Source organism: Acanthaster planci, linkage group LG02 (assembly GCF_054643075.1).
Source record: "Acanthaster planci isolate LZ-2023a linkage group LG02, COTS_SCS, whole genome shotgun sequence".
Classification (NCBI taxonomy): Eukaryota; Metazoa; Echinodermata; class Asteroidea; order Valvatida; family Acanthasteridae; genus Acanthaster; species Acanthaster planci.
The window spans coordinates 7,446,946-7,472,574 of record NC_141778.1 but is presented as its reverse complement, the minus strand read 5'-3'; the positions used below and the strand labels follow the sequence as shown (position 1 = coordinate 7,472,574).

Sequence of the window (25,629 nt, the reverse complement as noted above, 5' to 3'; positions counted from 1 at the left end):
TGGCTGGAATTACCAAAGTTTGTTGGCGAGTTTTAAAAAATGGGATATTTTGAACCAGCTTTGAAAGAACTAGGGTATGTGTTTCAGTGGCCAAAGAGTTAGTGTGTTGCGTTTTGTGTTGGTGATACACTTTCCTTTTTTTTGGAAAATATTTTGTTCAGCTATGATGTCTTATTTTGCTAGACGGACTGCGAACTTCAGAATAATGTTTTTGAGATAAAACTCTGTTGAAATGTAATTGTTCAATACCATCAAATAAGTAAATTATCCATTTCCTTGTTTGTATTCAACTTTTTTCACCTTGTGTTGTTCAAATAAATATAGTTTAATAACAACTGAAAAGTTTACAGTGCCATCTCACTTACTTTATAGACTTACAAATTTATAAAGGAAATATCAAAGAGCCAGTTTGATGGTTCAAAAAAGAAAGGTCATGTTTTGGGAACAAACCATGTGTATGAGCCCAGGTAGGGCCACACTGATTGGGCAGATCCCACACATGCATGCAAGTGACCTTGGATGTAATTCAATTTGGGCATGCACTGTTGCAACGCTGAAATGGCTCATTCAGGAATTAACTTAAATTAATGCCATTACCCATTAGCGAATCCATATGTCTTAATGTAGCTGCGAACGGCACCCAAGGACTGGGCTGGTCTCCTTAAGTATCTCAAACTGATGGATCCTCCCACTTATTGGGACACACCTTCTGGTTGGGGTTCTTAACTACAACCTACATGTACACTGTTGGCTGTGGATACACCTGTTTCCTGAGATGTTGACTGCACCCAATTTGTTGGCCTGCAGACCACATCCTACATGTCAGCCATGAGCGCACCCACTTGCTTGAATGTGACCCATACATGTATATGTATCTATTTCTGTGGCTACGGCTGTAATGTACGTGGACTCCATGCTCTTGGTATGGTAACAGACCACACCTCAAAAAAGAGGCTATGCCAAGGTGAAGTAGAGATCATACGCAATCATACTGATGCTATTCAATCACATACTTTGAGCAGGCTAGTTTCTTGCTGTATCAATGATATTTATGGCAGGTAGCTTTCGCTCATGGAAAGGGAGTACATGTATGACATCACATCTAGAGTACACTTCTAAATCATGTAGCATGTACGTATCTGATTACACGGTCAGCATGATCAATGTGTGGAAAAGTGAAGACATGCAAAAGAATGCCAAGAAAACTTTTCATAAATTTTGATGCATGCAGGGAACCTGCAAAGACAGGCAGGTTATACATGCAGTGTTCATGGATACTGATGACAGTCATACTGAAAAAATCAATGAAATGAGTTTGAATATTTCAGCCAGTTTCAGAAATGTTTGGGAACAGACCAAAAGATTCTCCCACAATAATCGGAGTCTTTTGGTTTGGGAACCAGCTTTAGCCATTGAGGTGTTCTATTTTTGAAATACTGGTGGGTTTGATTTGAATGATTCAATCATCGTAGAAGTGGCATAAGAAAAATCTTTGTTTAAAGATATCCATTAAACAGTAAAGAACATTTACAAAATTTATGATACATAACAGTGTTACAAAAATATACATCCGGTTAGTTCAAACAGAACTGTAACAATCCAGTTTGTCAAGATTTGCACAATGAATATAAAAGTAATAGCATCACTAACAGTTGCATTATTTGCTAGAATTTGAAGCTCATGCAAAACAATGGCAAACAAACATATAATTCTTTTAAATACTATTCCCAGATTTCTTAATAAGTCTTTCTTGTTTATATCTGAAGATAAAAGAACATCTGAAATCATAGTCCTATGCACACCATTCAGGATACTGTTTGAAAACAAAATAAACTTTATAAAAGTAATTAACACACAGAAAAGCGGTAATAGAATTCTGCATGGTGAAAAATATTTACCACAATGGTTTCCTGCGGGATAATTCACTCGGAGAGTAGGACAAACTGGTGATAAACCACTGGGCTTAAAAACCTAAGTGACTTTTCAAAGATACCCTACTAAGATCATGCGTTCTGGCCAATCATTGACATCACAGACATCACATCATGCCTCAGTTGGATCATTGTATGAGATGCTGTTATTATTGTGGAAAGCCGTCGACAGAATGATTTGCATACTGAACAAGTTTACACCTTGCGGGCGTGTGAATGCATAATATTGCGTAGGATGCAGCATGCTTCTATCACTGCTCATCTGTGCACATGGACATGAGCAGTATCTCGTTAGTTCCTAAGTCTCAAAACTCCCGCCTCTGCCCTCCCCTTCTGCAAATCTTGTCGCTCCTGGCACCGACTCAGTGCTCAGAACCTCAGAACCTAAAACATAACAAAACAAAAATAAAACAAAGCTAGTGATGCTTGACATGAAAGAGAGTTGTTCACTGGGATACATTCAGGATAAAAAACTATATACAGATAAGTAAACAATGGTGCATCCCGTGGAAGAGGAGAAGGGAAGTTACCCCCCTGGAAAACTGTTGCCATGTTTTTATAGGAATGACTTCAGAAATGGTGCTATACCACATTTATTCACGATAGAGAACAATTTTACAAAAGAAACAATTTTGACAGTTGTTTTCGGGAAAAAAAATGTCCCAACACTGCTTCCCCTGACACAAAATTTGGATTTATCAATGCATACGACTACAAGCAGGGAGTCAGACAAAGGAGAACTTAAACCTTGCACGAAACTTTGCGCAGCGTTTCTCAACTTGTAGGAGCACATGTGAGAAATAATAAACAAGGTAATTTCCTGATCAAAGAAAAAGTTGCATGACTATTAAAAATGTACACCTGCGACGTGGTGTCTCAACCATGGGCTTAACAGTCAGAAGAAAACGTGGCGGTGGTGTCTACTAATCTTTGTTCTCTACTAACCTGATGTCACTCAGACACAAAATATTGTGTGAATAGCGGAACAACATACATGTAATCTACCAGGAGCTAGTCACAAGAAGTGTGCACCGCATGGTATTGTGGCATTTCGCTGCAGCTTGAAATGTGGATACAGTCCAACTCTCCCTTCACTGGGCTAGGCTTAAATGCTCTGTGAACCCGACATCACACTGAACCAGTTTTGAAGACGTCAAGCACAGAAAAGCGCTGGGCACATGAATCATTTGCTTAGCAAATATAGGTTATCAGCCAAAATGGCATGCATTGTGTATATCTTGTGACTGGTTTTTGCTTTTTATCAAACTAGAGTATTTAGCAGCCCTGTGAAACTGGTCACCAGACCCAGTGGGACAGGCTTACCGGTGTTGAACTCAAACTTGAGGGCATCGTTGAAGCTCTTACTGTCATACATACTGTGGTAGGCAGACAGTCTGTCGGCCTGCACGCAGCCCTGGGGGAAACTGGCGATCTGCTCGGCCAGTGTGATTGCATGCTCCAGGGCTATGTGACAAGAAAAGGAAAGAGAAAACAAAAAGTACAAGAAAAAACTTGCGGCCGAGTGATGGCTTTATTTGGAGATGGGAAGAACCACTCACTAATAGACTTTTTCCCTGCCTGAGTAATTTGGCCGACAAAATGTCTCCACAGACCCACAGTTTGCGGAATCACTTTTCTTTTTGTACAGCATTTCCTCTGCAACTGAAAGAAACTAGCTTTGTGAGGGTGTTCATCTGATAAACAATGTTTCTTTCTGTAGTTCAACGTTCATTACAAAACCATGGTACCTTAAAGAAGGGCTGTGTATGAAAGTTATGCCTATGGCTAGACACAACATGAGTGCCTATGGATAGCACTGGCTACAACTTGTCATTAATACCTCTGTAACTTCTGGCCACAGCCTTGTAATTTGGGTATAGCCACATCGTTCCTTTAAGACTGGAAGTCTAGTGCCAATAGTCGGTGCCTCCTCTCATACTCACCCTGTCCATCGGGCACCACTCTATTGACCAGCCCAAAGCTGAGGGCTTCCTCTGCACGGACCGGCCGTCCTGTCAGGATCATGTCTAATGCTCTGGACAGGCCAATCAGCCTGGGGAGACGAACTGTGCCACCATCGATCAGGGGAACACCTGGCAAAGGGGAATATTGACAATGGGAAATCAATTAATACATTTACAGTGATTTCTCCAAATTGAATACCCTATCAGATCATGCCTATAGGCTGTAGCTATGCTGGCCAATGCTAGTCAGAATTCTAAATCAGGCTGACTGATGCTTGGAGTGAAAGTGAAGCTCGCTGGGGAGCACACATTTTGCTGCTTACACAGCGAGTTCAAAATTTAGACTGAAATATAGTGTTTTCTCACTTTCCCCTTGTTTGTTGAAAACCCGTTTTTTTTTCAGTCAAACACGTCACTTGGTTGCAATTTATATTTATTTAATCTGGAAGGAGCTGCTGTGTAAGTAACAAAAATGTAACAAGGTGTAACAAGGAGTATAATTGTGTGTAGAAATTCTTATTTGTGTTGATATTGCCCCATAATGTGTTGCATGTACCAGCTAAGCCAACCAGCCTTACATCCAGGCTGATATTAAAAGCATTAGAGCTGCAACCCCGTCCTGCATGATGAGGGTTGAAACAGAGCTGTCTCCTCAACTCTTTGCAGGTTTAGAGTTCACTGCAATCACAGAAAAATGAACTGACAAACTTTGGACTAATTAAAACTACAATTCAAGGCATTTACCAAATCGTCGGCAGAACACGCCGAATGTGGAGCTCTTTTCAGCGACTCTCATGTCGCACATAAGGGCCAGCTCTAGGCCGCCTGCCACCGCATAGCCGCTGACGGCCGCTATCACAGGCTTGGTAATCTGCATCTTGCTAGGACCCTGTTAGCAAACAAATCCAGATTCAATCGACCAATCACAGCAGTGATGGATGTTGGATGTGAGTGCAGAAAAGTATGACATGCGTGCTTGAATATGCCACACAGAGTTGTGCAAAATGCAGTGTGGTATTGGAGAGATACATGTGTTAATGGGTGGGGTCAAATGGATTGGTTGAGGTCAACTGGATTGGTTGGGGTCAACTGGATTGGTTGAGGTCAACTGGATTGGTTGATTATTTACTGTCACTCCAGAAAGGAAAATTGAAAGTTGCTTGCAACTACTCAGCGACTGGAATGACTAAGAATATACAAGCCCACGCCTGTGATATATTAGACCATAGAGGGCACACTCACATAACACCACCCGTTGTTGACACCCAAGCATGCCAAAAGCATGGTGGAAGTTATGTCCTGTCATCCTGGCTCCATGTCAACTCAACAACCATTAGAATATACTCTGGCCTTACTTACATGTATGGCCACATTAAAAAGTCCATAAAACCCATTCTTAGTGCACACTGGGGCCGTAGTCTAGCCATTAGTCTAGCCGTTACAAGTCATCCAGTTTTGAGCCAAGTCACAGGCCACTAAATGAACAGTGACAAAGGTTCCCTTACAATTATTCACCTGTTACTTGTGATTGGGTTTGTAGGTGCAAGTGTGAAAGGACCAGTGACAGGACTTCTGATGGGTTTGACTAAATGTACATGTACTTCCCTGGCGTACAGAAGGTATTAAATTCTTAAAATTCAGGCACATCCTACGGGGGCTAATTACCATTGGACCAAATGCATCCAAGTTGAGTTCCTTCAGGTTGAACTGTGCATACGAGGACAGTTCCTTCAGGTCGAAACCGGCACAAAATGTTCCGCCTGGGAATTCAGTCCAAGAGAGAAGAAACACCATGAGTTTTTCTTTGAAAAACAAAAATGAGAATTGCTTGAAGATAATGAGACATGTTAACGCATCAAGTAACAGTGGCGTACCCAACTTTGATCACCCAGTACAAGTGAACGTAAAAAGTTCCATGAAATAATATTAGGAGAACTGGACAGTTACAAGTTTTGCAACTAACAGGTTTTTACAAGTTTTATGTTGTGGTTGGGTTGGCTGAATTGCTGTTTCATGTATTACTGACATCATTGCTTTCCACTAATTTTGCTTTCTCCCTTCCTCCTCGTTTCTTCTTTTAAACTGTTTTTTTTTTCATTTGACGTGAAACTCTTTCCCTTTAATATATCACGTCCAATACAATTTCATGATGACTATTGGTTGCCCGTGTTTCTTTGCTCTAAGAGTTCCTCCCGACCAAAGTTGGGCATATCCCGAGTAAGTCACGGATGCAGACAAAGTTGGGGCAATTGACAAAGTCAGGGTGTAACAAGCTCTACATGTACAGTAAATGGTGCAAAATTACTTTTGATGATGGTTGCAATGAAGTAACCATAAGTGATTATTATTAAAAATAACACTGCCTTAAGTTGACAAATACACAACACATAATGGTTCCCTTTTCCAACTGAACACCTTACCCACTCCATAGAAGACAGCAACATTCAACCCTTTATCTTTGTTGAAGTTTTCAAATGCAAGTCGCAGACGCAACGCAGTCTCCCGGTTCACTGAATTGCGACTTTTTGGTCGGTTCAGTCCAATCAAATATATATTTCCCTGTTTCTCTGTGATGACAGTGTCTTCTGAAAATTAAACCAGACACATTAAAAGGCGGTCATTAAAGCTGATTGAAAGTTGTACAAAAAATGACATGAAGTGGTAACAATTTGGAGATACTTCACAGCTCATTACACTGGACAAAATAACTGGACTGACTACTTCTTTTCCTCTGCTAGGTCTGACAGCCACATGCCAACAGAGCACTTCTCATTTGCATAATATGAGAAAGAGACTGCTCCAGAGGTTAGCTTCTGGTCTGGAAGCAAGCTCAACTTGTTACTAATACCAAAAATGGCAGCACTCTATTTTTAGATGTTCAATTACAATGTAATTTAGTATTCACCCAGGTCAAGTGAGAAGGCCTGTAACTAGAACCTTCCAAAGGGCACATTGTGTATTTCAACTGAAATGTCTGAGCAGCTACAAAGACAGACAAACACAATCAAAGGGGTACACAGAAAACTTAATTAGCATATTTTTTCACACAAGTTCACTGTTTGTCTCTGTGGGCAATATTTCTTTCCCATCAAAATAATTTGACAGCAAAGCTGATAAATATTGAAGCTCACGTGTGATCAGCTGATAGACATAATCAAATAATAGGAAATCTACGGCTGCACTAACTTAAAGTGGTGTATCTAGCTTTTGCTGTGGGGGGGAAAGAAGGCAAATTCCATAACGAATGCAGCCTCGGGCTCATTCAACGTGATGTCGGGGTGGAAAAAATATCAAAACTCTCACTCACGGTCCTGACATCCTTGCTTTCATTTTGTGATTTTTTTCTCTGGGTTTAAGTGCCAATATATGTATAGTACATGTATTTAATAAATGCAAATACATGTACATCGACTACTTTCTCTTTTACTAAAAAAGTGAAGAAGAAAAAAAATTGGGGGGGGGGAGGAAGTTGCCCTCTGCTGGATATGCCACTGCTACATGTGCAATGTTTCATAGTCTGAGAATGTGTAAAAGACTTGCCAAATCATGTCAAGAAAGGCGATACTAATGCCTCATGGCTTATACTTCATTACGTCCCAACTATCTGCTCCGACTGGAACAAAAAAGGGCGTGTTTTTTCAGTACTCACTGCATAAGCGCGCGTTTATAATGAGATCAATGGTGCTTGTATGGTCTTTGCGTACATGCAGAACGCATGCAAGAACCTGCATCGAACTTTTACGACCATCTGTCTTTCTTTTCCCGCTTGGGGGTGCACTTCAGCTCAGGGTGGATAGCGTCTGTCCCAATTGTAGCTGAGACAGTCCCAACTGTAGGGCTGCAGTTGGGCTCGTCCAACTATTGTTGACTAATTTCTGTAGAACACTTCTCAACCTTATCCAAGTTTATGCATCTCAAACTTGACACAATTTGTCTAAAATACATGTATGGCACTTCATTTATGACATGACATTATAAACAGGATTCATTACCGTTAGCACCCTGTTCCTATTTTAAGGGAACAAATTCTACTTTTTCAAAATAACTTATCTAAACAAGTTGTTGGTGATGTTCTCTTTCATATCAGAAAGAAAAGAGAACAGGGCTGTTAGTTTTTGAGGGAAATTTTGGGGTAAAACGGCAGCGTACATGACCGCCGCAAAGACAGCTGTGAACGACAAATAAGCGAATGTACATGTAGTCTGGGTCAGGTAATTGGACGAAAAAACAAACTGGCGTGATTCGACTGAGGGGTTGTCTTTTGCCAAATTCAGGTTAGAAATTTGAAGTTTTCTTGCTTAATTATTACCAAAGTTTACCTAAACTAGGCCAATCAGGCTTGAGTAATGGTTCCTTAACGTCAAAATGTTTTAAATGTTAGTTACATGTAGTTTGAGAAAGTGGACTTTGTTTCCTTAATATTATAGGAACAAGGTGCTAATGAACCCCTTATAAAGAATATGACCTCTGTGCTGTAGTTGGGCCAGCACAACTATATTACTCTAGTTGGGACGGTCCAAACGGTAGTTGGAACTGATGCTGTAGTTGGGGCGTAACATACATGTACTTATTATAACTCAAGGCCTATTGATTAGTATTACTTTCGTTCAGCCACGTCATCGCAATCTTAGCTCTTGCGCAAAATGTATTTCATCGATGTAAAGTTGATCAGCAGTTGAGTGAAATGCACTGGTACCGTCACTACTACAACGTTGTAACATGGAGGCTACGCCCACAATGAATTTGCGAAAGAGACATAGGCCTAGCATTAAGCACAGCCTAGCCGAGCAGCGCATATCCCGCATGTACGCGTAGCCTACACGTACATCATGATGTACACGTACAGTACGTAGGCCTACTTGATGTACAAATGTACCTGCGCCTGTCGATGTCGAAGACAGATTTTGTACTATTTTGTTTGCGGCACAAAGAACCCTGTTATTGCCTTTCTGCGCGAGAATATATCTGCTCAAAACACCAAGTCTCGTGACACTCGCCATAGGACGTTGTATCTGAAGTTCAAAAGCACGACAAAGATTTTGAGGTTCTCTTCTTTAGGTTGTCGACCGTCACTAGTCAATAAGACGCAAGTCTATGGTTGCGGCTGCCAAGCGGCTTATCCAGATAATCACCCGTGCTCTTTGCAGCCGCAGCCACAACTTTTGTAGACAAATTATAATGGTCGGGATGGGAAGGGAAGCCTTTTCGTCTAACTTATTGCAGATAGTTGAGGCCCCAGACTCGACCTTTGGACTAGACTACGTATCGACCATTCTATTCAAATAAAGGGGTTCGTTTAGCTTTATGTACACCCATTTCAAATGAAAATGTACGCTTCTAAACTGCCAGAACCAGACAAAAAATTATTTATATCCGTATAGAGTAAAATTTAAGGATCCAATTTATAGATAAAAGATAACTATTTGTCGGTAATTGTTCCCCCACTTTGAAAACTTGTGGACCCACCCATCTGATAAATTAAAAAAAAAGTTTTATAGCTAAGAATTAGAAAGAGAACAGTGTTTTCCTTCCTCCATGGTACGACGAATAAGGAGCTGTCCTCCACATAGCGGATCTAATAGCTTATTTTGCATGTTGCTTTTTTATCATGGGGATAGTTTTCCTATCTTTTCCTACCTCTACGTCCAATCCAATGAGCCAAACGCGGCAGCATCAATGACTGTCAGTGGAACTGGAATGATTCTTTTCTAGCATGTTCTGTGGGTAAAAGTGTACTTTCGAACGTATAGTTGATGTTCAAAAAGTGTCCATGCTTGCCATTAGTAAGTCAATTTTCCCAGTATAAAAATTACAATTGGGAAAACTTAGGGTGAATGTTCCGGCTATAGTTCGATGCAAATTTCAGAATAACTTTAAATGCGCCTGAAAGTGACAATTCAGGTAAATATTCAACTACATGTTATTTAGTAAAGTATCTCTAAGTAGCACGCTGCGCGCATGAGACAGCTACTGTTGTTTGCAGGGAGGGGAAATTTAATCTAAAATTTAAAAACTTGTAATTATACAAATCCACCATGTCGACTTCAAAAATGTTATCAGTGTTTGGTGAGAGGACATCTGGTGACACGGTCAGACATCAGAATGGTAAGTATTTTCGGAATAATTAGCATTTAGGTGTGGGTCTAGGCCTGCATGGCCTGGGCAACGCGTGTTGTAAATCCTCATTCTCATTTATTGTGATGTACGCCCCAATGCACCTATTTCCGCCAGTATTAGATGACTGCAACTGATAATAATAAGAGCAGTAAAATTTGACGTTTGGTGATCAGTTAGATCATCCGTAAATTTGTAACAAGGAACATATGCCATGGGGCTTTGGAGTAATTATAGGACGGGGGGCTTTGGACATCCTTCTTTGGTTTTTGTGCACAGGCATGACAGGGAGTTGATGCCTAATATTATAACAAAACTGGTGATTGGAAATGATTTTGCTCTTTAAACTTTTCAGCCCCTGATTTATCACTCAACATTTGCATTATAATATGTGGCTGACTTATTGGAATACATGTAATACATCTTACAAAAAAAGGCATTACTGCTAAATGCAACATTTTTTCTCAGTTGTCAATTGGCCAAGATTTACTTTAATCCCCCACTAAAACATGCACAATAGACCTGTTCTCTGCACAAACACCTCCCAACATGGAAAAATTGATTTTGAGCAAGATATATCCATGAACTGTCTCCCCATAGACGCCTTTCAAAGGAAAATGAGAAGAGATGGATTGAGAAGTTGAAGAGTTATTAGCAATTTAAAATGTAATACTTGTATGAAATGTCTGTTTACATGAAGAAACAAGATTCTGTGGTACCATAATCAACCAGATTTACCATAAAGAAATTAAACACAAAAGGGCTTTTTCACAAGCTACAAACAAGCGAACCTCCACAACTCCTTGACCGATTAAGTTCATTTTGGTTTTTCCCCCTATTCTTATGAACTCTGTCATTTTTTGCTAAAGTGAAATAGTCAATACTATTTCAAAAAATTTTACTTTAACTCTTCTTTTTTTCTACACAGATTTTAATAAAAATTAGACATGTGAATATATTAAGGGATGCCTAGGTGGTGAGCAGAGTGGTTGGGATAGGGGGTATGTTTTTTAAAAGAGGGAGGGCTTTTGGAAGTCCTGCCCTGCATGGCACCTTAGTTTAGTCACACTAGATGATGATGCCTAATGGTGATGTCCAGTTAACAATCTGAGATTTTGAGAAGTCAAAAAAGGAGTGTCCTCTCTTCGATCTCTTTTGCTTCTCGCCCTTTGTCACCTAGGCATCCCTGCTTTATGATCTTTGCTCTTCTTTTATCACTGAGCCAGGTTCTAGCCAGGCTTGCAGTAGCTGTCAGTCCCCCGATATGCAATCAATACACTTCTATTTTTCTAGTGAAAGAATTTGTAAAATAGAGGTTAAGAAACACGGCGGTCAGAGAATTGAACAATTTCTTCAAAAATCACAGATGAACAGTTACTAGAATGTCATACAAATGCACAAGGTTTCACTGCACTGTTTCGTGTCTATTTTGTGAACATCAGTTTTGTGCTTTGATCCTGATCACCATTAGCCTTTCAGAATCAAACAGTTGAAGCTCTTTCATTGAACTGTCTCATTTTTCTTCCTTCCTAAAGCATGTAAAGCTTGGGCCCTAAAATTTAGCCTTGCCCTTTGGGAAGGTCGTAAAAGGTAAAATCAAACAATTTCAAAATTTTTGCCCTTTCCGACTCCACCCCCAAGAATTTGGTTTTGGATCCATCTTTGAATCTGTGCCAGTAGTACATTGTTCATATAATTGTTTTCTGCTCCTGCAGTTACTGCCGCACTGGCCGTGGCCAACATTGTCAAGAGTTCACTGGGGCCTGTTGGGCTGGACAAGATGTTGGTGGACGATGTCGGTGTGAGTATCAGTTACTCTGAAGATTGTCTTAAGGCCGGTTCAAACCTTCAGTGAGAGTGAATCGAATTTGACATTGTGAAACATTTGCAGGGAAGTTTGCTTATTTAAAGTATGTCCAGCAGTTGTGAATAATGCAGTATGAGCACTTGATTTGATTTCACAAGTTTGTATTGTTCCTTCCCACGTCAATTATGAACCTGCCTTTAACCCTAACCCCCAAGGGTTGCTGGCCCTAACCTTCCCCATTCACACAAAGTTAAACACCTATATGGGACTTTGTGCACAGAGGCTGTTGGACTTTGTTTTGCTGACTGTCTTTGTCTTTGCGTGCTTTGCTTCCGACACATTGTTTCCAAGTGACTGCAAATCATTGAAATCTGAGCATTGATGCTCTTTCCGTCTCTTCATGTAGATATGGACACTAGGCTTAAAGGTTAAAGGCGGCACATCATACTGAATTGTCTTCTCTTCTCTTTTGCGTGTACAGGACGTGACAGTCACCAACGATGGTGCCACCATCCTGAAGCTTTTGGAGGTGGAACACCCAGCAGCCAAGGTTCTGGTAGAGCTGGCTGATTTACAGGACCAAGAAGTGGGCGATGGAACCACGTCTGTGGTAAGGCCTGACTGAAATGTGTTGTGGTAACAGCATTGGTCTGTATCGAATCAAAACGGTTTTCCTGAATTGAATCTCAAGTTCTTCATGTGGACACTTTCTGAAAACTGCATAACAAACACTTTTGGTTTCACTAACCGCACCTTGTAAAATAAGTTGTTTTTAACAAATTGACATGTAAGCATGTAGGGGATATGCCTTTCAGAGGAAAATGCTTTAAATGGTTTTACACAAATTTATTTTGGACAAAAATTGTACCTGAAAGCCTTTTAACTTCAGAAATTCAGGAAGGTTTCACTCCATAGGAACAAAATCACAGAGAGTACACACATAGTGCTCAGTTATGGTTCGTAAACCCAAAATTACCAGGTTCTGTAATGTTTGTGTGAAAAAAGCACACTCAAGTACCATCAAGTGTCAGTTAATGATGACGGTGATGAAATATATTGCGGCTGCCCATACGTTGGATCTGAATTACATTGGGAGTATTTTGTGGCTTCAGGTTTAGTCTGAATTAAAGAGATACTGTTTACTGGTAACATTGTAGGCTTATATTTAATTTGAAATAGTCGTCATTTCTTGTTTGCCAAGTGATACTCAACTCAGTCATTTCCACCGCAGGTTATTATTGCAGCTGAGCTGTTGAAAAACGCAGACGAACTGGTCAAGCAGAAAATTCACCCTACGACAATCATCAGCGGCTACAGACTAGCCTGCAAGTAGGTCCAGTCTGCTTCCGTTCATTTCTAAAAACATTTGGATGTATTGGAGATATTCCTGATCTTATGCAAAGATGCAGATAGAACCATTTGTATGTAATGGATTGTAAGTTGAAGGTTGAGCCTCACAGTATGAAACTGCTGTTAACATGGGTATGTTTTGGTTTTGGTCACCAGGGAGGCATGTAAATACATCCAGGAACATCTTACCATTGGTGTGGACGAGTTGGGCAAAGATTGCATCCTAAATGCAGCCAAGACTTCCATGTCGTCCAAGCTGATTGGACGGTATCCTTTTCTTGATATGTGTATCACATTCCAAAGATTGTAGTGGTTTGTTGTAGATATCAGACAGTGGCAAATAGATTCCCTATAGTTTTGGCAAGCAGGTTGTCTTTTTCCTTGACTCCCAAATTGTTGTAGTGATTCGGACTTCTTTGCTAACATGATTGTGGATGCTGTCATGGCAGTCAAGTTGACCGATCCAAAGGGTATCGTCCGGTACCCAATCAAGGCCATCAATGTGCTGAAGGCCCATGGCCGCAGTGCTAAGGAGAGCGTTCTGGTCAGTGGCTACGCACTGAACTGTATGCCAGCATCTCAAGGTGATAATGAACCCCAAGACACTGCACACTTGTGTTGTACACCTGTATCCAGTTTCACAGGGTTCAAATATCTGCTAAGCAGAATATAACTGCTTAACAAAGTCAGGTTACCATCCAAAACATAATGTAGTGTGTTTTCTTTGTTATGGGTACTCCACTAATTTTGTGCTCAGCATGCAAATTTGCTCAGCAGGATTTTCTGTCAAGCAGCTGAGGCATGATTTCTTCTCTTACGATAAAATGCTATGAATGTGTCACTAGTGACTCAAAACTGAGAAACAGCTGCAAATTGATCTACAAGGCAAATATCAGCTGAGAACCACGTGTCAAGCAATGTGCATTGCATGACGTGGGCTGTTCACCAGTTTTGGTAAAGCAAACATAATTTCTGTATATGGCACCTTTCTTTACACAGCAGGAGCTTGGGAAGTCTCTTCTCAGCGTGGCGAGATCAAAATCACTCCAACGCCTTGCTATGTGGCGTTTGAAGAACGAGCGGATCTCGAACAGGAAATTGCTTCATGTCAAGTTTTAGTGGGAGTCGTATTTGTTAACAATAAATACTCCTGAAATTTGACCTGAAACATTTGTATTTCAATTGAGAGATTCACTGTATGGTGCTCTAGCAATCACTTGCGTCATTGGCCACATCATCAGTGAATGATGTCATAAAAAGTGTATAAATATGATGTCAAATATGACATCTGGGTTTAAAAATGATTTCTGACTTGTGACTGCAGCTAAGTTTTTCCTCCATTCTTTCCCATGTTATTTGCAGCCATGGTCAAGCGCATCACCGCTGCCAAGATTGCCTGCCTGGATTTCAGTCTGCAGAAGGCCAAGATGCACCTGGGCGTGCATGTCATTGTGGAAGACCCTGAGAAACTGGATGCCATCAGACAAAGGTGTGTGGGGACCCCTTGGGGTGACAGTCTTGTTGTAGCCATGTCCAGTTTACCTAGCTGTGGCTAGAAATAACACACTGCAGCCATGTCCCATAGACTTGTGTGTTACATGACGGCTATAGCCAAGTAATTGGGACTTGGCCAGTGTACATGTAAATGCTTGTCTAGTTCCCTTCTCAAATATATAATGATATATAATATAATAATAATAATAGTATAATATAGTAATTTAAATGTATATTGTTGATATGTCAGTGGGTGGTACTCACTGTTGCCATTCTTGAGATTGATACCTTTTTTAAAAGTGATAGCAGACAGAATTACATCTTTGCAGGGAGTTGACAGGCTAGTATAAATCCGGTAAAACACTCAGTGACTTTTGGAAGGAAGTTAAATAATTGTCATCCCTTGAAACAAGTTGCCCTCAGAAGGTTTCAGTGCAGTGTACACTGTCATCTGCATGTGAAGTACTCCTACGGTTTGGTTAGCTTTTCCTGGGAAAGTCTGTGGGACAGCTGCACAGAAAATTTGATGGACTGGCTATTGAGAATGGTCTGTGTGATTGAATACAAAGAAGAAGGTCACGGAAAATTTGTGTGTTAAAAAGAAATACAACCCAAGTTGTTTTTTTCTGCTTTCTTTGCAGGGAGGCTGACATCACTAAGGAGAGAATACAGAAGATTGTCGGGGCTGGAGCCAATGTGATCCTCACCACTGGCGGTATTGATGACCTCTGCCTCAAGTACTTTGTGGAAGCAGGCGCCATGGCTGTTCGACGATGCAAGAAGCAGGACCTGAAGAGGATTGCCAAAGCAACAGGAGGTACCTCGCAGCACCTGTGATGTCCCTTATTTGTAGTTTATAGGATAGGAGATAAAATAGTTTGTTACAAATCATACTATACAAATTTATACCCATGTAGTATTATACTGATTTATTCTGTAATTCGCTAATGCTAAACTAATAATGCAATATGGCAAAAGTGAGGGTATTTTATGACCTGTAGCGAAGGCTAGTTTTCCGTATAGAATACACATATTCGGTGAACATCTGTGGTACGCATGTTAATTTCAGCCATTGAAAATGCATGCTATCGCTTTCTTTTGACAGACAGTGACTACTTAATGGGCTTGCACTGTGGTTGTCTTGGGTAGGTGGGAATGAATGGGTGCCTGTGAGGCAGAGATGGTGGTTGTGTTGGATTCGCCATTTGTACTTAAAATATGGCAACGTCAGCATCTGTGTTCCCAATGGAGTGGAGACAATCCAATGAATGTTTGTGGGCCTGTTTAGCAATGGGATTAGAGATGTCGTGTCTTGAAGACCAGTATTGGCAGATGTGAACGCTTGACAAATTGCAGATGTGAAGTATCTTGAGACCTCGGGGTATGAAGTACTTTATATGCACCACCACTGTGTTCTCCAAGTTCTAAATTTTAACTTGGTGGGACTGATAAACATAATGAAGTGAGAGTGAAGCGAAGCTTTAACATGGGGGTTCAGTGCCCATGTTCGGCCCTCCCCATAATTATTTATTTCATTTCTGGGCATCAGAGGGTAAGTTTTTCTTCTTCATATGTTGGGAGTAATTTTAGGCTTTCAAAATCAAGATAATGCTGTGTGTTAAATGGGAGTATTCAAGAACATAAACGTAGCACGCAGAATTTTAAACTGGACAGCCAGATTTGACAGTTAAGCGGCTACTTTTTAAACCTGTTGAGAAACAAGCAAAGCTTGATGGGCTGCCAGGCTACCTCTGTAAGCAGGAGAACTCTAAGCGCGACATTTTATCACCAGATAATGGGACAAAACCTTAAGTGACCTGTACCCCCTCGTCTCTGACTCTTCACAGCCCAGCTGCTGGTCACCCTAGCTAATCTAGAAGGCGAGGAAACATTTGAGCCCAACATGCTGGGCCAGGCAGAAGAGGTGTGCGTGGAGCGTGTATGTGATGATGAACTCATCCTCATCAAAGGGTAGGTCCAAGCCTCTTGACAGTTAGGCTGGATGTTTTCAGCTTCCTTGTGCAATGAACACAGCGGTGTAGTTGAGTTAGATTACTAGTGTGAGTGTTAATGAAAAGAAATGTAAAAATTGCAGGAGTCAACTTGTGGCTGGTTGTTGAGAGTACATTTTAATGAGTGCAGCTTTATACCAAAATAAAAGACCTCGTAAAAACTTTCACTTTTCAAACCACAAAACCTGGAACCATTTTTCTACATTTTCGACGAGCCAAGCAGAGTATTTTTTTGGCTTGATTACCTTACTGGGAACCTGATGTGGTAGTTTTGCTAAATTGGCCATGGGGTCATGGATGGATTCTCAGACGTTCCCAGCCAAAATATTTAAGGGCATAAGGTTGAAAGAGTGGGGAATGGTATCTGATCTTATCACTCCTGAATGATGGGTTAAAATGTTTTAAAGGATCAGCCTAAAGGCACAAGTTTGGACCAATTGTATTTCTTATGTTAACAGTATTGTCAACTACTCTGGTACTTGAAATCTTCACATGCTTGCTAAGCACTGAACACACCAGGTTTTCATAGACATTGGATGATATCTTGATCTCCACTAAAATGTACCTTGCACAGGGGTAGCGCTGCAGCCGAACTGAACCAAAAATCGTCAAAAATGGCACTTTCAAACCGAACCAAACTGGTCGGTTCGGATGTTAGGCTTTAATATGGCATGGCATTGACAGTGCACGGAATGCACGCACGAAAATGGTATAAAAAAAGCAAAGAATGAAAAATGGATAATGAGTGCACTCGTACTATAAATATACTGTACATGTACATACATGTACAGTAAACTTATGATGGCCCTGCATCATGCGATGGTTGTAAAGAGCACGTGATGAGAATTCACTAATAATCAACCGAGAAGATGCAACATACCGCATTTCCGTTGCACAATAATTCTAAATTCTCACTACATCCAACTGTGCGTATGTGTATTCAGATTTAGCATTATAGTTGCCAATCTCAGATAGCCACATCGTCAGGCCAATGATGTCATAAATGGCTGTCTAAAGTGAATTTTGATTGGATGCTGATCATAGTTGAACTCATCGAACGCAACTCTGGAGGGAAAACTAATTTTGCCTGGGGGGCCAGTGCAGTGCTCTAGTGCGCAACAAGATATTTGTTCACACGGTTGGCCCAACTTGCCTTTCATTGATCAAGTTTGATCAAAGTAATTAGTGCGAACACGTTGTAATGGAATTTTGCCATATCTCTAAGTTTTATGCAAATCTTAAATTACAAAATGCTGTTATCCATTTGAGAAAGACTGATGGAAAATCACCACTTTGGCCATGTGGGTGCCATCCTGGGAGAGAATGCTGACTTGATAACAAGGTTCTAATACATCGAAAGCTATGGTTTGGCAGTTGAATCTGTTTCATAGCCAAAACACAATTCGCTCAAAATCTAATTTGATCTTGTATCCTGTAAAGAAGGAACTCCCATTTGAGCATGCTGGTTTTTGTTTTCTGTTTTCACACATCCTTTGAAACGATGGTAGTACGATCATTTTGTTGAGTCAAGCATGGTCCAAACACACTGCTTTTGGTCTGCAAAACACAGTAGCAAACTGTCACACATCCAACCGTAACTTTCTGTGGAATTTTAACTCCCAAACTAACCTTGGGGAAAAAGTTTAGAAAAAAATTATGTTCACATCGAGGTTGCTCGTGGATGGAGATGGAGAGGAGATTGCTTGTATTAACTTAGTTTACACTCAGAAGTACTATACGGCACGGTCGTAGCGGGCTCTTCGATGTCTAATGTACACTGTATATGTACATGTATGTACATGCATGTGTTTGTACGTGTCCAAACCCGAAGTGAACTGAATTTCAGCAAAAAATTTCCAAACCAAGCCTGAACTGAACTTGAACTGAACCTTGGCACCTACTTGCGGCACAACACAGAGCTTGATTTTCGTCCTTGGTGGAGATTCATTGCATGTGCCATTGATAACTCTTGAATTGAAGGACTCAGTTTTCAAGAATAGTGTTTCAAAGATGCATGTTTGGTAAACAAATGTTTTCTGTGCTTAGTAAATTTCTGGGGTCAAGCAAACTGGCCCGTACCCTATGAGATCATACAATCACTCCAGTGCCTCATTCAGTGGTATTGGAGAACGCACAGGTCTCGTACAGCAAAGAATTTCAAGTCAGGCACAATCAGGACGCGTTTGTATGAAAACCACAAGTTCTTTCTCTGCTTGACTTGAAACATTTGATGAAGCATTTAAATTTAGAGATGCATAGTAGAGAATGTCACCAAGTGCTTATCTAAGAAGGCCACTTCTTTGATATTCAGGTCAGCTTCCTGTGAGTGTAGGACTCTTCACACATCTTCAGAAAGTCAGCATTGACATTAACACTAACCCCATAGGCCTGTTTTACTAGGATACAACTACAATTCTGTAAACTCCTCCAACTTCCTCCATGTGAAAATTGGATACAACCTCAATCTTCCTTTTGTTTCTTGGATTTATTCCCTGAAGATGTGACCATTGCCTCAATCTTTCCAAATCCTTTGACAATTCCCAGCAACACATACATGTGCAGGGGCAAGTCCAGGCTGTTTTGGGGGGTAACCTACAGGACATTGCAATCAGGTTGCATTAAAATCTGTCTCACACTAACAAAATACAATGAACACTGTTTGGGCAGCTGTTCTCGAGGGTCTTTCAATTTAACACAGATATGAAGTACAATAAAGCGTTGTTCAGAAATTTATGCAAAGTTATGAACCAGTGGGATGGGGGTCCAAACCAAGTTTCTTGCACCCAAACAGGTGAAAAAGACTCTTATTTTTAAACAGCTCACCCACAACACAGAACAGACCTTTAATGCTGCGTGTCTGGAATAATCCCTTTCATTGCATTTGATGGTCAGGCCCAAGGTGCGCAATGCAGCCTCTATCATCCTGCGGGGGGCCAACGATTACCAGTGTGATGAGATGGAGCGTTCGATGCACGACGCCCTGTGCGTGGTCAAGCGGGTCCTGGAGAGCAAGTCTGTGGTACCTGGGGGTGGATCTGTGGAGGCGGCCCTGTCCATCTACCTGGAGAATCTGGCTACCTCCTTGGTGAGTCTTTGATGCAGATTCCATGATTCAGTGAATCAAAGCAAAGTTGCTACCAAGTGATACTTGTCACTATTTTTGTGTACTTTTTATAGATCCACTAATTGAAGTGACATGGTGTGCCCAAGAATAGCACATGGGAAGCAGTTAGAATTCTTCCTCTACAGTTCTTCTTGATTGGGATGCTTGTCCTTAGGTGGTTCTCATTTAGCCAGTGCTATTAACCACTTGCTGCCGGGGTTGCCGGTACCGGACACGTATTCTCTATACACGTGGCCGGGGTCTCCAAAATCGGACAAAGGGAACTGGGCCTTGTAAGAAAAGACTGTACTTGTAGCAAAAGACCTGGATGCTGGGAATTCCGAACCTTTTTCACTCTCAATAGTGGAGATTGTTTTGAAACAGTTTACCACGGTTTGGGGCATTTAGCGCAAGTGGATTATCACCGGGGACAAAAGCACTCCACCACCACAGTGATAAGCCACACAGTACCGCTGCACGCTAATCTAGCTACTGTTGAAAAGAGGTCAGCAGTGCACTGTTCCAGGTTTGTGAACAAAAGAAAATTACATAACACCGCACAATCTGGCTCTTTTTACAAGGCTGCAGGCCTGGCTGAAATACTCGGGCGTCAATAGATGAGAGTGGGATTAGAGTAGAAGCCAGACAGTCCTTCGTGTGGGTTTAAGTGTACATTAAATGAAGATATGAATTTTTAAAGAATTTTGAAAACAGAAGAACAGAAAATTATCCCGTCTAAGCATCATCAACATTCATAAATTCCCCCGGCGCGAAGTGCTTAATACTTGACAGTGGAAGATTTGGGTAAAGTGGCTTGCCCAAAGACACCACGTAGCAAGCAGCTAGAATCAAACATGTTGTGCCATTGTACAAATGTAAGGCAAGTTTCAGCATCAAGTTCATTTATTTCTGCTGCATATCCACAGATTGTGAATGTATCTTGGCACATATTACCACAAGTAGCTTTGGATGTCAGCTTCTGGTGTTAGCCTGATATGTGTAGAACAAATGAGTCTCTAAACATATTTCTGCTTGGTTATGTTGTTCACAGAGCTCCAGGGAGCAGCTGGCCATTGCCGAGTTTGCCAACTCCCTGCTGGTCATCCCCAAGACGCTGGCTGTCAATGCTGCCAAGGACTCGGTGGACCTTGTGGCCAAACTGCGAGCCTACCACAACACCTCTCAGATGCAAGCGGACAGGGCGGAGCTCAAATGGTGAGGGAAATTCTGGGGTTGAAAAGCAGTCAGAGTCAAAGTCAGAGACAAAGTTTGAGCCAAGATTTGGACAACTCATTTGTATCAAATTTGAATAGAATTTATTGGAATTCAGTAATAATCATGCCTGAAAATAATGAGAGGAATTCTATATCTGCAATACCCAGTTGAATTGCTTCAAACTGTTCTCCAGGCAGTGAATTGCATGTTCTGATTCTTAGAACTTTCAAAATCAATAGTGGAGAAAATCCAGCCTCGTTTCCAAACACTATACCACGGTTTGGGGCATTTAGTGCGAGTGGATTACCACCTGGGACAAAAGAGCTCCACCACCGCAGGGATGAGCCACACACTACTGCTGCACGCTAATCTGGCCCCTATTGAAAAAGGTCAGCAGCGCACTGTTCCAGGTTTGTGAATAAAAGAAAGTTAAATAACATCGCACAATCTGGGCTCCTTTTACAAGGCTGCTGGCCTGGCTGAAATACTCAGGCGTCAATAGATTTTGTCTGTCAGACTAGAGTGTCCACCAGACAGTAATTCATGTGGGTGTAAACGTCCATTAATTGAAATGATGCATTTTGAAAGAATTTTGAAAACTGAAAATCTTGAAAAAGTCCTAATTATGTGCACTGCATTTTTCAAACCATCCGGCAGCAAGTGGTTAAATCAGTGGTTCTAAGAAGCCTATTGAATTTGGGCACAAAATATTAAGGTTCAAGGTGAAATCGGCTAAAACAATAGAAATCTTGTCAGCGCGATGTCCTGTGGACTTCACATTTGGTGTGTAAGTTGTAATCAGTGGTCCCAAGAAGCCTATTTAATTTGGATGCAAATTATTAAGGTTCAAGGTCCAATTGGGTAAAAATATAGAAATCTTGTCAGCGTAATGACTTGGGAATTTCCGTACATGTCCTGTGGACTTCAAATTTGGTGTGTAAGTTGTATTCAGTGGGCCTAAGAAGCCTGTTGAATTTGGATGCAAAATATTAAGTTTCAAGGTCAAAAACTCAAATGAACAATGGCGTGTTTAGGGGATTTCATGCAGTCTTGGCGGGGCATATGTGTTTGTCTATACAACCGTCTTGTTGACTTTGTTTTGCGACAAGTCACTACTTTTCATTTAGTGGATTTTAAGGAGGGTTTTCTTTTTTTTGGGGGGGGGGGAGTGGAATTCAGAGCAGCTCACACTCACAGGCACCACCTCACTCACAGGTCTCTCTAGTTGATGAGATGTCCATATGGGACATTGATTTGAAACCCAGAACACAAAATGAGCATTGAGTATTGTGACAAAGGCTTTGATGGGAAAATTTTCTTGGCATGGTAACTCCAGGCACGATTTTGAGTGCAATTGTTTTGGTATGTGAGTGTCTGCTCCTTGTGTTTAGAGTTTGACCCGAACGTCAAGGGTTCAAATCCAATGTTAGCTGCATACTGTGTCCTGGAGCAAGCTGCCTCCTCTGATTGGCCTCTCACCACCCTGGAATATAAGAGAAACTGGGCACTGGCTTTAGCTGAGGAGCTGAGCAACTTGTGATGGTCTGGCACACCATCTTGGAGAGAAGATGAACACCTGTCTGAATGATGGATGGCCTACACTAGTTGACCTTTCAGAACCAGGTCCTAGAGCATGGTTGCATTTATTGGTACAGAGGGAACAATGCAATGTACGCGATGTCATTGGCCATGAACGCCATGAGAGTTGCAGTCCATTATAGAGTGGTAAAGTGGTGATGAGTTGGTTAGGGTCATTTGCAAGTGACTGTATTGCATGTGTGCATAGTTATGAAAGCAATTGTCCAGTGGTCAACTGTAGTTTATGCCCGGTCTTACCCTAAGCAACAGTGTGATGACACCATAATTTAAGTGACCGTCTCCTGATCCTGGATAATTGACTTTCTTTCCCCCTCCAGGGTTGGCTTGGACCTAGTGGAGGGCACCGTCCGTGACAACAAGAAGGCAGGTGTCTTTGAGCCGGGCATCTGCAAGATCAAGTGTCTGAAATTCGCCACTGAGGCGGCCATCACCATCCTGAGAATAGATGACATGATCAAGCTGGCGCCAGAGGAAAAAGAACCAATGGAAGAACATTGACGACCCCCGAGTAGCGCCGTAAAAATTTGAGTGTACTAACTTAAAACAAAACATGGTTGAAGATAATGTATTATTTGTCACTGCTTGAGCGTTTTTCTTTTATACTGTACCAGCTTGGTGTAATGTTTGCAGAATCAAGGATTCTTTTTTTTGATTTATACAATGTAATGATTGTTAACAGTGTGCAAAAATGAACCCAAGAAAAGTGTCTGTTTCATGTGACATGCTCCATCAAAACGAGGAATAAGTCAGAAAAATTGGTAATACTCGGTATGTAAGGGGTCGTCCATTTTTGTCTTCATTTTCACGAGCATACAAACAATTCGCTGGGTGGGAGGGGGTGAATTGGTTGCGTACGCTTTAGAAACATGTTAAAAATGACGATTATCATAGACTGGCCAACTATCACCCCCAACTATTATATTGCGTGTGAGTAGAGAGTGCGCAGGACTCCAGGCAATGGCTATTTTTTAACCATTCGACGATTTTGCTTAGTGTCATATATGAAAAAAGTTCACACATGGGCACCAGGCAGAATTCACTAATGTTGAAATCACAGCCACTTGTAAAACAGTCTTCGAGCTTCCCTAAAAGCTAAGTGTGCTGTGCGTGCAATGAGGTTTGGTACCCAGACAGAAGTGTATTTTAAAGTTTATTTATGTATGCATTTTCCCTTGTGTGGAAAGGTGCCCTGCTAAAAGCACAGCGTGCTTAACACATGTGAGTTTGTGCATGTACGTAATGATGGAAAAAATCATTGTAACCAAATAACTGTATACTTTTTACCACTTTTTATATGCTTTTGTGAAGAAGAACAAAATCAAATCAAAGGTAAATTCGCTGACTGCTATTCTTGGCCACAAAAAATGGACACTTTTATTTTAAGAAAAAAGTACCTGTCAGTGGGGCAATTTGTCCTTAATTTTTACTTGCCCGAAGTGAGAGAAGAAATTTGTCCCGGGCAATCGCAAATCCGTGAATGTCGAGGCCTGTCATGGACGTTGTTTTTCCTCCTGCCACTATTCTCTGATCATCTGCTGCACATTAACAGCCGTACATTGTGAGTTAGAATGGATCCTGAGGCACCACAAAGAATTCATCATTTTATTCTGTACTCTTTTAGTGGGCGAGGGGGGCCAGGGAAAAGAGTACGCTTTGTATGCTTGTGAAAATGATGACAAAAATGGATGACCCCTAAATTGCATGTTTACATGCATTTACAAGTTTCCTACTACAGCTCTGTGTTGGGCAACTAGTAATTGAGAGATGACCCATTAAATACGGACGATTCACACCAGTGCACCCCCATGAGTCTGCAATGCGTTGGCCAATCGCAATGCGCGAAATTTGTCGACCCTTTCCAAACATGCTTTGGGTCAACAGATTTCACGCATTGTGATTGGCCAACGCGTTGCAGACTCTTGGTGGCGCACTATTGTGAATCGCCGGTATTATGTACTTTTTCCAAATTTTCGGAGGAGATTTTGGAACATGTATTGTGAATCGGTTACTGATTGTAAAGTACAATGGCATTTACATGTACTATGTAGGGAATCAGAGAATCTAAAGATTTTACAGTCCATTAAAAACAACAGACCTATTCCTGACTTTGATAGAGTTGTTCACAGCTGACCACTGTAAGATGACAGTTAATGGTTGACCACAACAGAAGATGACAATTCCCTTGTGATAATATGGTTCAAATGTACTTTCCCTCCTTGTCAGTGGTATTCAAATGACTTTCCTGAAAAGAATACCTTAAAAAAAAACTCTTCACTGCTAAGTGACGTAGCAGTGGTGAAGTTTTCATGTAGTTGTGAATAAACGTGTGAGTCTGTCTCACTGATGTGCCGTCAGCTAAGTATTAAATTCAAATGTGATTTACTGTCAAAGCTAGATGTGTTCTTGTAATAGCAAGCTATTGATGTTAGAGTCAGCTGTATTTCATTACAAGCTATGAACAGAGTTTAAAAATTTCAATAGATCGGAAATTGTCTGTCTGCCTATTGAATAATCTAGCCCAGAGAGACAGAGAGAACCCCCTGCTTTGTGTTGGTCATTGTCTCTCTGGAATCTGAGGAATTCTTTTCAGACATCTTGGGGGATATATACACCTTGTGTGTGTATAGCGAATGGGCAAGTTGGGGGTACCCCTCGGTCTCATTTCTGGCTGGATATTGCAGACCACACATGCCCTGAATATCCCCCCCCCCTGTGCTACTGGCTTCGACAGGCCATCGATCTAGTGTTTACTGAAGCAGAGAGTTTTAGTTTTGTAGGCATTCGTTTGTCCTGAGATAAGCAGCCAGGCCAGCATGGAACACCATGTTGCACTTGCGGCACTATACTGTGGTGACACTGATGACTGCCTGTTGATGGCGTCTGCATTATCATGTGCCTTGGTGTATAGGTCCAGACGTCTTCTCTCTACAGTTTGGTAAGTTTTATGCCAGCTCTGCCTGTCTGCTACCGGGTCCCATACATCTACATTGACCATTTGCTTCCAAATTACACTTCAGAACATCTTTGTATCTGAGCTTTT

The 25,629-nt window shown here is 41.2% G+C and overlaps 2 protein-coding genes across 3 annotated transcripts; one reads left to right on the top strand and one right to left on the bottom strand.

Annotated features, from left to right (window-relative positions):
- Positions 1-343: 343 nt before the first annotated feature.
- On the bottom strand, positions 344-9,633 carry LOC110979588 (uncharacterized). Of its 2 annotated transcripts, none has more exons than XM_022235537.2 (7): positions 9,533-9,633; positions 6,316-6,480; positions 5,561-5,655; positions 4,640-4,784; positions 3,875-4,024; positions 3,255-3,395; positions 344-2,315 (listed from the first exon to the last, which is right to left on the bottom strand). In XM_022235537.2, the coding sequence occupies exons 1-7, from the start codon at positions 9,567-9,569 to the stop codon at positions 2,230-2,232; spliced, it is 819 nt and encodes a 272-aa protein (XP_022091229.2). In that variant the 5' UTR covers positions 9,570-9,633; the 3' UTR covers positions 344-2,229. The 2 variants fall into 2 exon arrangements, with proteins under 2 accessions (XP_022091229.2, XP_022091228.2); XM_022235536.2 differs by lacking the exon at positions 9,533-9,633 and adding an exon at positions 8,772-9,054.
- A 211-nt stretch (positions 9,634-9,844) lies between these two features.
- On the top strand, positions 9,845-24,948 carry tcp1 (t-complex 1). Its single transcript, XM_022235534.2, has 12 exons — positions 9,845-10,000; positions 11,725-11,810; positions 12,298-12,426; positions 13,048-13,145; positions 13,323-13,433; positions 13,569-13,750; positions 14,529-14,655; positions 15,302-15,477; positions 16,508-16,631; positions 19,565-19,757; positions 20,827-20,990; positions 22,907-24,948. Exons 1-12 carry the CDS (start codon positions 9,931-9,933, stop codon positions 23,085-23,087), a joined length of 1,641 nt encoding a protein of 546 aa, XP_022091226.1. The 5' UTR covers positions 9,845-9,930; the 3' UTR covers positions 23,088-24,948.
- The last annotated feature ends 681 nt before the right edge of the window (positions 24,949-25,629 follow it).

Bases quoted from the DNA above. Each gene is read 5' to 3' on its own strand.
- LOC110979588 (XM_022235536.2), bottom strand. From the start codon at position 8,895: ATGGCGAGTGTCACGAGACTTGGTGTTTTGAGCAGATATATTCTCGCG. The intron at 4,025-4,639 runs GTAAATGCCTTG...CCCCTTTGCCAG, and splicing joins CGTGTTCTGCCGACGATTTG to GTGTTCCCCTGATCGATGGT. The intron at 2,316-3,254 runs GTAAGCCTGTCC...GTTATGTTTTAG, and splicing joins CAAGTTTGAGTTCAACACCG to GTTCTGAGGTTCTGAGCACT.
- tcp1 (XM_022235534.2), top strand. From the start codon at position 9,931: ATGTCGACTTCAAAAATGTTATCAGTGTTTGGTGAGAGGACATCTGGT. The intron at 13,146-13,322 runs GTAGGTCCAGTC...TTTGGTCACCAG, and splicing joins GGCTACAGACTAGCCTGCAA to GGAGGCATGTAAATACATCC. The intron at 15,478-16,507 runs GTACCTCGCAGC...GACTCTTCACAG, and splicing joins GATTGCCAAAGCAACAGGAG to CCCAGCTGCTGGTCACCCTA.